The 16522-nt window shown below is 38.7% G+C and overlaps 1 protein-coding gene across 2 annotated transcripts in view; it reads right to left on the reverse strand.

Moving 5' to 3' along the window:
• The window catches only part of FOLH1B (folate hydrolase 1B), an 80973-nt gene extending 71318 nt beyond the window's left edge, over positions 1–9655 (reverse strand). For both annotated transcript variants that reach the window (XM_039253688.1, XM_039253687.1), the window contains exons 1-3: positions 9487–9655; positions 6912–7020; positions 2181–2367 (exon numbers count right to left, since the gene is read on the reverse strand). In XM_039253688.1, coding sequence (XP_039109619.1) covers positions 2181–2367; positions 6912–7020; positions 9487–9604 — 414 coding nt within the window. In that variant the 5' untranslated portion in view covers positions 9605–9655. The remainder of the gene's footprint in view (positions 1–2180; positions 2368–6911; positions 7021–9486) is intronic.
• Between the last annotated feature and the right edge of the window lie 6867 nt (positions 9656–16522).

The following is a 16522-nucleotide window of genomic DNA, read 5'->3' on the forward strand; positions in this document are numbered from 1 at the left end:
GTGGGGAGACTGGCACCCCTAGAAGCGGCAACAAAAGCTGTGTGCCTTTCCCACGTACTTTGCCCTAAGCATCTCTTCATCTGGCTATTGATTCGTATCAATAATCTAGAATGTAAAATGTTTTTTATAAATGTTGATTCGCTCTAGCAAATTAATCAAACCTGAGGAGGGGATCATGGGAACCTTTGATTTCTGCCAATCTGTCAGAAGCACAGGTAACAACCTGCTTACAACTGGCATCCTGAGTTGGAGGGAGGCTTTGGAACTTCCCGTCTATAGCCAGTAGGTAGGTCAGAAACACAGGTAACAACCTGAGCTTGCAACTAGCATCCTGAATGAGTGGGGGAGGGGACATTTTTAGAAGACTGAATTCCTATCTATGGAATCTGACACTACTCCAGGTAAAGTGTCAGAATTGAGTTGAATTATAGAACAGCCAACTGGTGTCCGAGAATTGCTTATTGAATGCGTGGGGAAAATTTCCCAGTAGAAATTGCTCTAGGAACCCAAACGAGAGAGCAGACACCATTCAAGAAACTCTGAAATGAGGGGCGCCTGGGTGGCTTAGTCGGTTAAGCGTCCGACTTTCGCTTGGGTCATGATCTCGCGGTTCGTGGGTTCGAGCCCCGCGTCGGGCTCTGTGCTGACTGCCAGCTCAGAGCCTGGAGCTTGTTTCGCAGTCTGTGACTCCCTCTCTCTCTGACCCTCCCCTGCTCACGCTGTCTCTCTCTCTCCTAGAAATAAACAAAACATTAAAAAAAAAATCCCCTATTAAAAAAAGAAAAAAAAAAAAGAAACTCTGAAATGAAATTTCTACATGATACCTTTATATTCTGTGACAGGCTTGAAGAATTTAACAAATGCTTATAATAGCAAAAACAAATAATAAAATGGAAGCAAAGAAGGAATAAAGAATGGCAAGTTAGCTATTTTCCTCGTTGTATATAGATAATCCCCAAATCTGACAGATCGAGACAGAGGCTTAAGTATTTGTTTATATTTTTAACATAATCAATATTTTATTTCATCATTGAACAATTTTCCTAAATATACTTTTATAGGCTGCTTAGTACTCGACTATATAGATATGACACCACTTATTTAACAAATGTATGGGACCATATACTGTATACTGATATTCTACAAAACTTTTTCAAAAAATACTTTTTAAATTTTGAGATAGATTAACATTTTAAAAAGATAAACCATTAACTAGTATAATTTGAAATAGTAGCTAATGGAATGTTTCAAATCATACTAGGATATTTAGCATGGGATTATGTGACTGACTACAAAACCTAACAGCATATTAGCCACTAAAAGACTGATTCATTAGTTGATAGAAGGTAACTGACATGTTATGAAAAAAATTTTTAATCTATATATATTTAAATCACATGACATTTTCAGTTTACTGATTAAGTTGGACACATTTAGAAGGCCCAGCTAACAAAAGGGCTGAAGGAAACTATTTAGATAAAAAGGGACTATTTTAGTTAAGATATAGTAGCTTTAAAACTAAGGTATGCTAAATAGGATTAAATGTATGAGGTTTATTTTGAGCTTTCATATTGAATATACATCATGATAAGAAATATCTCAATTACTTCTATTCTCTTTTCTTTATCAAGTATGTACCCTAACTTGCAAACAAGATTGTACATTCTTTAGATATCATTCTACAGACTTGCCATCCAAACTCACTTCTTCAAATGTCACATCCAATTTCTGAGCACAGAGCTGATCGTAGGAGACATATCATTAAGTACCAATAAAAACCTGATGACATACTGCACACAGGGTGTCCTGAGTTTCCTGACATTCCCAAACTTACTTCTTTTACACTCTGAGCCTATCAATAATGTGTTTGTTTTAGTTGCTTGGAAGTACTAATATATCATATTGTATATTGGTAGGCAATACTAGAAACCAGAAAATACAACTGTCATCAAGCATTAATTTCTCATAATTTTTCCAATATCACATTAAATTCAAGCATCATAGGAAATAGCTGACACTGGTAATGAGCTATTAAAAACATTCACAAATTTCAATATTAATTTCTATCAATAATTAGAGATGGTATAGTGCTATTCTTTTATAAAAGGTATTTGAAAAGAATGGTGATGAGGGTAGTTTCTTATCTCTCCCTCTTTCCTTTTTTTTTTTTTTTTTTTTACCTCATTTCCGTCTTCATCAATTATTGAGATGTAGTTGGGATGAGTCTTATTTGGATAGGACAACAGGACATCATAATGGGCTAACTCAACAGAGTCCAGGCCAAATTCTTTCCACTGGGATTGAATTTGCTTTGCAAGCTGAAAATTTTGTTCTGTTCCTGCTAAATGTGGCATCCGTGTAAAATTACTGGTGAAGAAAAATTGAAAGTGGTTAGAAATTAATGTTTAGTCAGCTGGTATCCCAAATGAACAACCAAGTAAGGCAGATTTACATCTAAAAATTGCTTTGAAATGTGATACATTAAAAAATCAAAGTGGTGCTATTATTCCATCAAATAGATTTTCAAAGTGTATTTTGAAGTTTTGATGCTGTAATTTGTATTCATTCAAGAAAAACTGGAGAAACTGATCTTTGTAGAGAATTGTTATGTGCGATCCTTTGGATGAGTTCCCATACAGTAGATTAGGAAAGTATCATATTTGTTACTTAACACTCATGGAACTTCCATGGAATTATTTTTTATTTCACTGTGTAAAGTGTATTTGGGAAGTGAAAATTCTTTTCATACAAAACACCAAACTGTCATGTGCCAGGAATGACTGATAATCACATTTATTTTTTAATACTGAAAGTTATAGCCAAGTGAGAGACCTTCTGATTACCAACCTATATAAAGTGTCTTCATTAAGGAATAATCTAAACATATTTACACACAAGCTCAGACTGAATCTCTTATACTTCATTCATCAGGCATAGTGATACCCTTAAAAATCAATGATGATAATTAGTCTGACCAGGAATATCATTAATTAATAAACTGTGCAGGAATCTTAGCCACCAAAAATACTGTCATCAGTTTACTAATTTCTCCTTTAATATGTCTAGATACTGGTGCCTTTTGTCTGTTTAAATTTCTCTCTCGTGGAAATCTGCTGCTTCCCTGAAAATTCAGCTCATTGGTATTTTCATCTTAAACCACTTAAAGAAAACAAAATCCATATGACAATGCCTCATGTATCATAAAAAGACATTTATTTCTAGATCATGAACTTCTGATTCTGAATATGTAGGTCTTCCTAAAATTAACACATGTCCATCCTTATAAGGAGTTTTAAAAAACCTCAAAACAAATAGACAACATGGCTATGATGATTCCACCTTCAAATGCTTACTTTTCCTGTGTATCTGAATTTTTGACTAGGAAAATCAACTGCCAGAAATAACTTTCAGTGTTTAAAAAATAGAGTTTTTGTTAATTTTTATAATTCTGTTAATTTAAGTTGTATTTACAAAGATAGTATCAAAATCTTTATCCCAAAAATGTTTAAGGGCTTAAAACCATAGGGGCCAATGGTGGGCTGCCCCAAGGTGGGCCACTTTGGCATGAAGATTGTTCTGAGCCAAAGGCAGTCAAGACCCTACAGGTTCCAAAGAAACAAAGAACGGAAACTGGTGGTCTTTCCCCAAATAAGGGTTACTAGCAGAGAAAGTTTTATCTGAGTGATCCCTCTGTATAGACAGGGAATACAGCTATTACCAAACACCTGCTCTTCTCATCACCCTGTGAAGCACATTCCTTTCACCTGAAGTCTCAGACCCCTGCCCACTTCTTGGTTCAGGATGACATGTATACTCCTTTTGTCCGTCTTTGGAATTTCTGTGTCTCTGTGGATTCTCCATACATATGCTATTAAATTTGATTTTCTCCTATTAATCTGTTTGTGTCAATTTGATTCTTAGTCCTGCTAGAAGGACCTTGAAGGGCATAGGACAATCTTGCTCCCTTACAACAAAGTTTCTAATGTGTCTTTGCAAAATGTAGTAACAAAAAGAACACAATTTTAAGAGGTAGCTGAGGTATCTATATATCTCCTCAATGTATGCCTGCAGAGAAAAGAGAGAAAGAGCTAACATGTTGCTATTTTTTCTATATTACACAAACTGTAACATAAGTAGGTGGATGCAGATTATGCATATTTCCTGAAGTCACAGTGATAACTCTGTCCCTACATGTAAGAGATGGGGTGCTTGGCTGCCTCCACTGGTAAAGCATGTGACTCTTGATATTGGCATTGTGAGTCTGAGCCACATGTTGCAGGGCAGAGTTTCCACAAAAAAAATTTTTTTTAAAGAAAAAACAGTTGCCAATGGGGAGTCTTGAACCTGCTCTCCCCACCATTAGGAAAGAGGGAGGGAGTGAGGAAGATGGATTATTATCAGACCTGGCTATTATGAGTGAAATTCCTCGGAACAGTTTTGTCATTACCAACTAGGATACTACACTGTGCTACAATCAGGGCCAGAAACTATTTGGAACAAAGCAGATTCTAATGAAGAGTGGGGAAAAATCCATTTCCAATGATAAATACACCATCCTACAAGTGGTGTATTTGAGGTTTTGCTACTAACTTGTGTAATCCTGGCTAAATCTTCATTTTCTCATCTGTATATGGGAAGAATATTGCTCCTTCACTACTTCCCAAAGATCTGTGGCTCAATGAAGTAACTGATATTAAACTGCAGCTCTTAATTTTTCTTTCTTTAATCAAATTGTTGCAAATAATTTGTTGATCTGACTAAAATATCAAGTTTTCTTAGAGAATAATAATTTACAAACTATCCCAAATAGCCAACAGCTTGTATTTAAAAACGGGCTCACAAATCTCTGCCTGGCTAGAAAAGTCCCACATATCATTACATTATCTCAGTTAATAAAGAGAGCTATTGGTATTCCTGTTTTAATGCATTGCATCTGGTTTATAAATGGTGGTACAGTACCCTCAGGAGCTAGATGATTTGAAGGCAGCTAGTGAAAGGTAGAACTGGTACTCAAGTGCGTTGTCAGTGAAATTCTGAGGCCAGAGGTCTAAAACGATTTTCTAAAATAATCTTGCCTTTCAGAACAGGGAAGGGACTGAAGGCTTCCCTAAAGAGATGCAAAATAGTGAACAGATCAGAGAACTCAAACAGGTGTTTCCAAAACAGAAGGGCAATGGGATAACCGTACATCCCAAGGGAGACTTAAAAAAAACACCCCCTACTTTTAATCCTCTCAGCAACTACTGAGAGGCAGAGAACCTGGAAGCAGTGATCTTTAGTAGCAGGGCAAAGGGGGATAAGATGCAAGATCTGACCTTTCAATGACCCTCTGATGGTCGAATGGCAAAGGGAAATCTGGAGAGTCCAGGAGGTTTCTGGTAAATGTGTGGTCCTTGGAGGGATGAGTTGGGGTTCTCTTAATCTCTTTCTTTTGTGCTAATGGTAAAAAATCCTTGAGTTCTAAACAGAGGAGCTCTGTCAGGGTCATGGACAAATAAATAGGCAACTGCTTCCATTTTATTCAGGGTCCAGAAAGAGAAACTAAGGCATTCATTTTTCTTCTTTGCTGGTCAGATTATGTCACAGGTTAGGAAAGGAAGAAGGAAGCAGAGGCAGCAGCTGGTCCAGGAACAGTGACTCTATCTTTCCAGACCTCCACTTTTATCCTGTCTATTATACATAATTATAGCGAAGGGAGTCCAAGAGTCAGAGGAGGGATTTCCACAAAATTTAAGCTTCAGGGTCTCTCACTTAAAATGGCCCTTCTAAAGATCTGGAAGGTGTCCTAGCAAATGTTTATTCATAGCTTTAATTCTATTGTAATTAAAATAGACATATGTGGAAACTAATTTGACAATAAACTATTTGTAAAAAAAAATAAATAAAAATAAAAAAAAATAGACATATGTGTTTATTGGATTATGTGTGCACACTCATGCTTATTTTATGTGTGCATGTAAATATATGTGTATATATATAACTGCCCTTTATATAAAATTATAACTTGTATCCACTAAGGAATCCTTCAATCACTAATAGGGACTTCAAGTATTTTACTTGGAAAAAGCTAAGTATTCTAATCAATTATATACAATCATCCTACACTAAAGTGTTTTATTTTTAGTTGCTTTGCAAATACTCTTTAAATGTACTCATTTACATCTTTTGCTCCACACTACAGATAACTATTTCAGGAACCAGGGAGCTAGTTTGCAAATCCTGTCACATATACGCTCTCTAATTCATTCTTGTCACAACAATATCATGGTCCCCACTATATAGATGTGGAAATGAGAGCTCAGAAGTATTCACTCCTAGTGATTTTACTGTCAATGAGCAAAGATGGAATTTAAACTCAAGTATATCTGAGTCCAAAATCCAAATGTAGTCTTTTGACTAAAATATAATGTCTTCTAAAACAGGAGTCAGCACACTATATTCCATTGACCAGATTCAGTTAACTTCCTTGTTTCTGTACACTCCACAAGCTAAAAATGGTTACTACATTTTAAATAGATTAAAAAAAAAAATATTTTGTGACCTATCCATTATATGACATTCAAATTACAGTGCCCATAAATAAAGTTTTATTGAAACTGACATTCTATTTGTTTATATTCTTTCAATGGCTTCTTCTTGCTACAGGAGCAGAGCTGAGTAGTTGGGACAGAGATCAACTGGCCTACAAGAACTGGTGCTTCACAGTTTGCTGGCTCCTCCCCAAAAATGGCTCTGGTGATACAGTTTAGCTTAAAGTATAATCTCTCTAGATGAAATATGATACAAGGTTTTCCACAGAGAAAACTTTTTAAAAAAGTCAGCTCCTGTATATGAAATATTGGATCAATACTTCTAAACAGAATAATATAAATTTTCAGCAAATTATCCATATAAACTATCAAAATGCTTACTATAAGAACCTCTTGATGTTCTCAGCTTTCAATTCATCCAAAAACGCCTTCTTCACGTTATGCTGTGGAACAACATTAGTAGGTTCACTGGAGGATTTTATAAACCATCCTGTAAAATATATACAAATATAGGAATGAGACATGAACTCATTGACAGGACCTATTTTTCATATCATATGTAAAACACAAATTATCAATGACCTCCAGTCTTCTGATGTTTAATTTCTCTTGCCCACTTCCACTGGAAAATAATCATGCAAACATGTTTAAAATATAGATCAGTCGCAACATAGTTTTGAATATAATTTCAATGATGAGTATTGCCGTTATTCTTTAAAAAATGTTTCATAAGAAAAGGACCACTAAAATTAAATATGTTTCAAGTAAGGGGCATAAACAAGATCTCTTAAAGGTTAAGGTCAAAAGATCCACCTACTTTCTCCTGAAAGCTTCTACCTCCAGTAACTGCTCCTCTGCTGACTGAGAACAAGCTTTTAGTAAATGTTTATAATGAATTAATTATGAATCTATTTCAAGAACGTAAATTGTTTCAGTGAAGGAAACTCAGGCTTGTCATTTGTTTTGTTTCTCAAACCCAAACAAAATGTATTGAGATTCTGTGCTTCCAGTTGAAGCAGGCTGGAGACATTTGACTTCAGAAAGCTCCAAGGAAACTACAATTTACCCAATGGCTTTGCAAGATGCCCAGTGCATATACACAGAGGTTAGAGACCATGGGTAGCCACATCATGCAGGACCATTAGCCCTTATAGCTGGTTTTTAACCTGGTGGAAATGGGGCATCTTTTACAGGGTTTATTTGGAAAAAAATGATATGATATGGGCATAAAATGGCTACCAAAATCACCCATCCAGCTTTCCTGGAACTTTCCAGTTATAAATCATATACATACAAACACACACAATATATACATATTGAAATGAACGGTTGGCAGCAAATGGAAATTTAATTCCATTGGTACATAAAACAAAAGGACTTGGGTTAGAGTGTGGAATCAGGGAAGGCCTCATCGAGGATAAAATGAGTTGAAGTGTTTGAACCGAGAGCTAAAAATGAACAAAACAAAGAGGCAGGAGGCCTGTGGGAGAGTGGAGAACAGTGAATCTTGGGGAAAAATTAACAAGTTCTAATAAAGAACCTATTCCGGGGCCTCCTGGGTGGCTCAGTCAATTAGTTATGTGTCCAACTTTGGCTCAGGTCATGATCTCACACTTCCTGAGTTGAGCCCCACATGGGGCTCTGTGCTGACAGCTCAGAGCCAGGAGCCTGCTTTCAGATCGTCTCCCCCTCTCTCTCTGCCCCTCCCTCGCTCACATTCTGTCTCTCAAAAATGAATAAATGTTAAAAAATTTTTTTAAAAAGAACCTATTCTGTGTCAGCCACTGAGCAGTGTACAAGGAGGGGTCGTGGGCAACACTAGGAAGAATAAGATTGCCATCGTGAGACGTAGATTTTAATCCCTGTGCCAGCTTTACCAAGTCTATTTCCCATTTTTACAGCCGAGACGATTGAAACTAAATTTGAACAGTCTCCTAATTATTGAACACCTATATCATGCAAACCCCACAACAACCCCGGACGGCTACTAACATCCCTACATCATCCATACATTAGTTATAAGCAGAGTGCAGCTCAGAGGTCTCTTAGTCACCCCAAAGGTCACACAGCAAGCCAAAAAGAGTACTGGGTTGAGTCAAGGTAGCTGGTCTATGCCTGGTCTTCTGAGTCCCAGAAGGAGAATCTAGAAGTCAGAGCAGGAGTGAACTACATTAGGCTAGACCTGTGCACCAACGCCCAATGAGAAGCATCTCCTCACCAAGAAGGAACAAAGTGCCAACACCCCAATACTATGCTAGAGGTTTCAGGTGCTGTATTATTTGCTATTCTGAATAAATTTCAGATATTCTCCTCATCATAAAGATTGGAAAACGGAGGCTAAGAGAGACTCGGTAAATTGTTCAAAGCCACGAAGAAGTAACAGTCAAAATGAAAATTTAAGAGTCTGAGCTGGTCTGGGCTGCCCCTAGTTTTTAAGGAAGTTAAGACTGCGAATCACTTTCCAGAGAACAACGCAGAAGACCTACAGGCAAAGATCTGTTCAGAGCGCGGGCAGTAAGAGCCAGTTCTCAAGTGTTCCTCGAATTATGTAACACGAAAGGACGAAAGTCTGAGGAGAGAAAGGAGCCCCGTGCAGCAACGCCCTGACGTCTACCTACTGTATACATGAAACAGTCCAGGCAACACAGGTTCAGAGTCCTTTCCTGCAAAGCTCCCTGGACGACCTGGTTCAACTGCTCCCCGCAGACGTGCCGCTCGACCCAGATGTTCCCATTTTTCGAGCGGGTGGGACCTGCTGAAGTCAAGTTTCGGGGGCTCTGCGTTCCACTCCTAATCCGGGGTGACTGTCCGGAACCCACCCCAGCGGCCCCACCTTCCGCGCGCGCACCGCCGGGGGGAAACCCGCCGCAGGACCGCGCTCGGCCGGCGGCCCGCGAGCCCCGGGAACCGCGGGACTGCGCCGCAGGCTCCGCGCGCGAGTCCAGCCCGCCCGTACCGAGGAGGAAGCCGGCGATCAAGAGGCCGGCGGCCAGCGCCAGCGCCGCGACGCACGGCCAGCGCGGGCGGCGCCACGCCGCAAAGGTCGAGTCGGCTTCGTGCAGGGGATTCCACATCTCGGCGCGGACGGCGGGGCCTTGCGGGACCCGCGCCTCTGGGCAGGTGCCGCTGCAGCCTGGCGGCGGGACGGAGGAGGCCTCGGGCCGGCGAGCGATCGCCCCGCTCCGCAGGCTCCCTCTGCCCGGGGCTCCGGTGTCTCCGCCCTACAGCTCGCTCACTCTGAGCCAATCCGCTCCCTGGGTTTCTGCAAAGTGCCAACACCCGCAGTTCAGCATCCTGAACTGTGCATTTATGATTTGTGAACTTTTCTGCATGCCTTTAGACAGTAATTAAAACCTTCCTTAAAAAGGTAAAGGCAGAGCATTGTCTCATTTTGTATTTCTTAAAGTATTTTGTGTGTATGCGTAGAAAAATGTCAGGGTGGGGCGCCCGGGTGGCTTAGTCGGTTAAGCGTCCGACTTTCGCTTAGGTCATGATCTCGCGGTTCGTGGGTTCGAGCCCCGCTTCGGGCTCTGTGCTGACTGCCAGCTCAGAGCCTGGAGCCTGTTTCAGAGTCTGTGACTCTCTCTCTGACCCTCCCCTGCTCACGCTGTGTCTCTCTCTCTCTCCTAGAAATAAATAAAAAAGAAAATTAAAAAAAAAAGAAAAATGTCAGGGTAAGGTTAGGACCGAAATGTTTACAGTATTTACCTCAGGAGGGTGGTAACAGTGAGGGAAGGGAGAGAGGAGGGTAAAAGATGTACTTGAGTTTCTTATTTCCTATACTGCTATGTGCATTTCCTTAAACACTAAGCAAGCTTTATTAGTAATAAAATTAACAGAAACCCCCCCTGCATTTTACTTAAATATTACGGATGTGGTTTTTCTTTAAAAATAAGAAGCCCTTTTCTTCTATGGGGTATTCTGCTTTTTTCCCTTTTTGTTTGGTAAGAATTTATAAATATGTATATATATAATTTTTAAATTTGTTTTATTCAGTCATGAAGATTTGCATATCAATACATAAATTATATCCTTTACTGTTTTTAGTAGCTTTAAAGAATAGATGTGAAAATGCAATTTTTATTCCAAGCATATCAAAGATTACTATATGTGTATGATTCACATAGGAATTTAATATATTGAGGGGTGCCTGGGTGGCTCAGTGGGTTAAGTGTCAGACTCTTGATTTCAGCTCAGGTCATAGTCTCATAGTTTGTGAGATCAAGCCCAGCCTTGGACTCTGTGCTGACTGTGCAGAGCCTTCTTGGTATTCTCTCTCACCCTCTCCCTCCCTTCCTCTCCCTCCCTCACTCTCTCTTCCTCCCTCTCTCTCTCTCCCTCCCTTTCCCTTTCCCTCTCTCTCTCTCTCTCTCATGCACACATTCTCTCAAAATAAATACATAAACTTTTTAAAAGAAAAATTTAATATTTTGCACTCAAGCTGAAATTTGTTCTGGAAAGTAGCACCACAACTTTTGTCATGAATAAACTTTTAAGAAGGAGTGGCCCTTAAAGAACTTGAACAAGGAGAAAGCTTCTTCCAGACACATGAAGTAGAAAGGTCTGTTTTATTTCATTCATAGCAGAATAACCAGATAATGTCAGGGATTCCTATGTGATAAGAATCAAGGTAAGTGTGATTTGAATGGAGTAAAGTGAAAACTTATTGAAAATCATTTGGAACTTAAAGGTAAGAATGAAGCTGACTGGTAAAAATTTTGGCAAAGGTTGCAGTTTTGAAGGTCTATGATGGGAATTATAAGAGACATGTATTAAGACCTAAACTGAACTGAATTGAGTTAGCGTGTGTCTAAAGAAAGATCTTCAACATTTTTGACAGAATATGAGGGACAGGAAACCAAAAATCCAATTAAAATGCAATATTATTGAGAGAGAGGAGGAATAAGGAATGGAGAGATACTACATTGTTTATATCAAACTAGAAACTTAAAGTAAAATCTTCCTTTTGCTTTAAATAATTGGAACTCTTATGCACTGTTGGTGGGAATGCAAAATGCTGCAGCCACTATAGAAAATAGTATTGGAGGTTCCTCAAAAATTTAAAAAGAACTACCATATAATCCAGCAATCTCACTTCTGGGTATTCATCCAGAAAAATTGAAAGCAGTATACCAAAGAGATAGTAGCACTGCAGTGTTCATTGTAGTCCTAGTTGCAGTAGCCAGGATGTGGAAACAGCCTAAATGTCCACCAATCAATGAATGGGTTAAAAAATGTGGTGTATACATATAGTGGGATATTATTCAGCCTTAAAAAAGAAGGAAATCCTGCAATAGGTGACAACATTGATGAACATTGTGCTAAGTGAACTAGTCAGTCACAGAAGGAAAAATGCTGCATGTTTCCACTTATATCTAAAATAGTCAAACTCAAAGAAGCAAAGAACAAAACAGTGGTTGGCAGCAAGTTGCTAATCAAGGCTATAAGATTTCAGTTATGCAAGATGAAAAAGTTCTAGGTATATGGCACACAAAATTGTACCTATAGATAATATTGTGCAGTATCGACAATACTGTTTTGCACACTTAAAAAATATGTTAAAATGGGGCCAAGATATGGAGGCCACGCAAGTGTCCATCGACTAATGAAAGGATAAAGAAGAGGTTGAATATATATACAATGGGATACTACTCAGCCATAAAAAGGAATGAAATCTTGCCATTTGGAACAACATGGATAGATCTACAGGGTATAATGATTAGTGAAATAAGTCAGTCAGAGAAAGACAAATACAAGGGACACCTGGGTGGCTTAGTCGGTTAAGCGTCCGACTTTCGCTTAGGTCATGATCTCGAGGTTCGTGGGTTCGAGCCCCGCGTCGGGCTCTGTGCTGACTGCCAGCTCAGAGCCTGGAGCCTGTTTCAGTCTCTGACTCCCTCTCTCTTTGACCCTCCCCTGCTCAGCTCTCTCTCTCTCTCCTAGAAATAAATAAAACATTAAGAGAAAGACGAATACAATGTGATCACACTCATATGTGGAATTTAAGAAACAAAACAAAGGCCGGGGCGCCTTTGTGGCTTAGTCGGTTAAGCGTCCGACTTTCGCTTAGGTCATGATCTCGCGGTTCGTGGGTTCGAGCCCCGCGTCGGGCTCTGTGCTGACTGGCAGCTCAGAGCCTGGAGCCTGTTTCAGTCTGTGACTCCCTCTCTCTCTGACCCTCCCCTGCTCACGCTGTCTCTCTCTCTCCTAGAAATAAATAAAAAAAACATTAAAAAAAAATTAAAAAAAAAAAAAAGAAACAAAACAAAGGAGCAAAGAAAAAAGGAGACAGGGGTGCCTGGGTGCCTCAGTCAGTTGAGTCTGACACTTGGTTTCAGCTCAGGTCACAACCTCACAGTTTGTGGGTTCGAGCCCTGCATCAGGCTCTGCACTGACAGTGTGGAGCCTGGATGGGATTCTCTCTCTCTCTCTGTCCTTTCCTCTCTCTCTCAAAAATAAATAAACATTTAAAAAGGAATACTTTTCAAAAAAGGAGGCAAACGAACAGACAAAAAAACCCAGACTTAATTATAGGAAACAAGCTGGTGGTTACCAGAGGGAATGTTATTGGGGGATGGGTGAAGTAGGTGATGTAGGGGATTAAGAGTACATATATCATTTTGAGCACTGAGTGATGTATGAAATTGTTGAATCACTATACTGTACACCTGAAACTAATATAATGCTGTATGTTAATTACACTGGCATTAAAAATAAAAAATAAAAACAAAAAGCAAAATACATACATACATAATCTGTTAAAAGGGTAGATTTCATATTAAATGTTGTCTCCACCATTTTGAAAACAAACTAGATGGCCATTCTAAAAACTAAAGGATGCTAAAAAGGCCCACGTTATAACCAAAACAACAAATTAGCAAAGATGTGTCTTCCAAAATGCTGATTCTTAGATTAATTTAGGATATTTACCTAATTAAAAATAACAAAATTTAAAAATTTTGAAAAGACACAAACATTCCCACATACAAATATGCCAAGTTTGTCTCTTCACAGTCATGGATTTAAAATCAGACACAGTTGATTTTAAATCTATCTCAGCTGAGGTGCCCAGGTGGCTCAGTCAGTTTCAGTTAAGCGACTGACACTTGATTTCAGCTCAGGACATGATCTTGCGGTTTGTGAGTTGGAGCCCCTTGTTGCGCTCTGCACTGAATGTGTAGCCTGCTTGGGATTCTCTCTCTCTGCCCCTCCCTTGCTTACTCTCTCTCTCTCTCTCTCTCTCCCTCTCTCTCAAAATAAATAAATAAACTTAAAACAACAAATCTATCTCAATTACTCACATAAGTAATCAGAGGTAAGTTTTTCAGTCTTCTCAAAGTTACCAAGACAGTAATCAGTTCTCTTTCTCTGTACCCCTGACCCACCATCTTTCTGTCTTTCTCTCCCTCCTCCCACCCTGCCTGCTCTCTGTCACTGGGACCTTGGGACACTGTACAGCTCTAAGACTTATCTAGATCCATAAAGGCATCTGTTCCAAACAAATAGGAAAAACATGAGGAAGGTGTAGGTTTTTATCAGGATCACAGCTATTTGACATATGTGTAAGAAGATATTTTAAATAGCATAAGAAACAAAGAAAATTAATTTTAGTGATATAACCATCTGAATGGGGTTGAAGAGTCTTATGAAAAGAAGAATTAGGAAAAATCCAAATTCAAACATGTGATCTACATGGATTTTAAGATCTCCACAACCATTTAGTGGTTTGATATAGGGCCTACAATAGGGCATCACGGGCACAGAGGTGAGTATCTCTGGTCAGTATCTCAGGTAACTGTGCGAATTCCAAACATCTAAGATAGTATCCTTGAAGACTCTTTTGATGATAGCTACATTTCCTTTGTGAAAAGCATATTTTTATCCCCAGAATATTTAGATTTAAACATAGAAATGTATGGGTACTTGAACCTATTAATTATAAGAAATTTAGGCATATTTAGTATTTCAAAAATGTGATGTGTGATATTTGAGAGGATTGGGGATATTCAGTTAGACTTAATTCTAAATTTGATCTGTATTAAGAGAGTAATTGAATTCACCTTTTGGGTTTTAAATTGAAATTACTTACTATATTTATATGCAGTTTTACTGAAATATGTAAAAGAAATTAAGATTCTCCATAATTACAAATTAAATTTATTAGTCTTATAAGAATTAATTTTCAGTACTTGAAAGTTTTTGTTAAATGATTGAAGTGCTTTAAAATTAATAGAATCCATTAAATGTGTAAATGCTATTTAAAATGTTTAATAGTATTTAATCAAGTGTGTAAAATAAGATTAAAATTTGAAAAAAGTCTCATAGTGATTATTAAAATTTATTAGATTAATAAATAGAATAAGATACATACACTGAAATTAAAGCTGCTAAGGAGGAACAAGGTTTTTTAAAATTTCTAACTTCAATCAACCAAATACTGATTATAAAAATCAAAGTAAGGGCTCCTGGGTGGCTCAGTCTGTTAAGGTCTGACTTTGATTCAGGTCATGATCTCATGGTTCCTGGGTTCGAGCCCCGCGTCGGGCTCTGTGCTGACAGCCAACTCACAGCCTGGAGCTTGCTTCAGATTCTGTATCTCCCTCTCTCTCTGACCCTCCCCTGCTCATGCTGTCTCTCTTTCAGAAATAAATAAAACATTAAAAAAATTTTTTTTAAATCAAAGTAAAACTCTGAATATTTTTTCTATTATTAACTGTGCCCTCAAGAACATAAAAAAAGTGTCACAGTGTCTAGCAAAGTTAATTACTAGTTCCTCAGTCAACGTGTCTCTTCTAGACTAGATGACTCCACTCCTCCCAAACTTATTGGCATTCCTTAGTCTTCTTTGCCAGTCTTTTAAATGTTGGAGTGTCTCAAGGCTCTGCCTTTGGTCCTATGTTTTCTTCTTTCTTTAGTATACTTTGAGGTGATTTTTAACTTCAACTATCATCTATACTATGGCAGAAATGTGTTAGAGGTTCACCAAGTATTTCCCTGTTTCCTAGGCACACAGCTAGCCTACAAGTCTCAGTTTCTTTTGAAGGTAGGTAAGCCACTTTGCTGTGCAAAGGCTACCAAAATACAGGAGGAAGTGATGTCACTGCCAAGACTGGCCCTTAAAAACCTCCTACACAGGGGCACCCGGGTAGCTCAGTCCATCAAGTGTCTGACTTTGACTTAGGCTCAGGTCATGATCTTGCAGTTTGTGGGTGTGAGTCCCATGTTAGGCTCTATGCTGACAGCTCAGAGCCTGGACCGTTCTTCTGATTCTGTGCCTCCCTCTCTCCCTGCCCCTCCCAAACTTGTGCTCTCCATCTCTCTCAAAAATCAATAAATAAAACATTAAGAAAAAAATTTTTAATAAAATTTTGATAAAAACCCCAACACAATGTTCCATTCTCACTCCTCACGTCAATCATTTGTTTGACTGCACACAGTCTAAGAGAGGAATCAAGGCCCTAGAGGATGGTAATAGCCTTGGGATTGAAAGAACATCGATTCCTAAACCATTGATTGGAGGAGTAACCAATAATCAAGAATGCCCAACTGGACTCTATAGAAGTGAAAAATAAACTTTTTTTTTTTAACTGAATAGATTTATTTGGTACAATAGCTGATGTCAGTAAATATTACTGATCTTGATGGAGTCCTCCATTTTTTCATGTTTATTGCCAGCCTAGATTTCACCCCTAAGATCCTGAGTTAAATATCTAATTGCTTAATTGAGATCTCCACCTGGAAGTCTTTTAGTCCCTCAAACTTCACATGGACAAAGAGAAGTTGGTCTACTACCCAACTGTATTAGTCAAGGTTTGGCAGAGAAGCAGAATGAAAAAGATACATACAGCTATATATAAGCGACGATTTATTGTAAGAATTGGCTCATGTGGTTACGAAGGCTGAGAAGTCCCTCAATCTGTTGTCTGCAAGCTGGAGAATCAGGGAAGCCAGTGGTATAATTCAGTCCAAGTCCAAAGTCCTGAGAAGGGGTG

This window comes from Hyaena hyaena, unplaced genomic scaffold, assembly GCF_003009895.1.
Source record: "Hyaena hyaena isolate Hyena2069 unplaced genomic scaffold, ASM300989v1 scaffold_462, whole genome shotgun sequence".
In the NCBI taxonomy this organism is placed as follows: domain Eukaryota; kingdom Metazoa; phylum Chordata; class Mammalia; order Carnivora; family Hyaenidae; genus Hyaena; species Hyaena hyaena.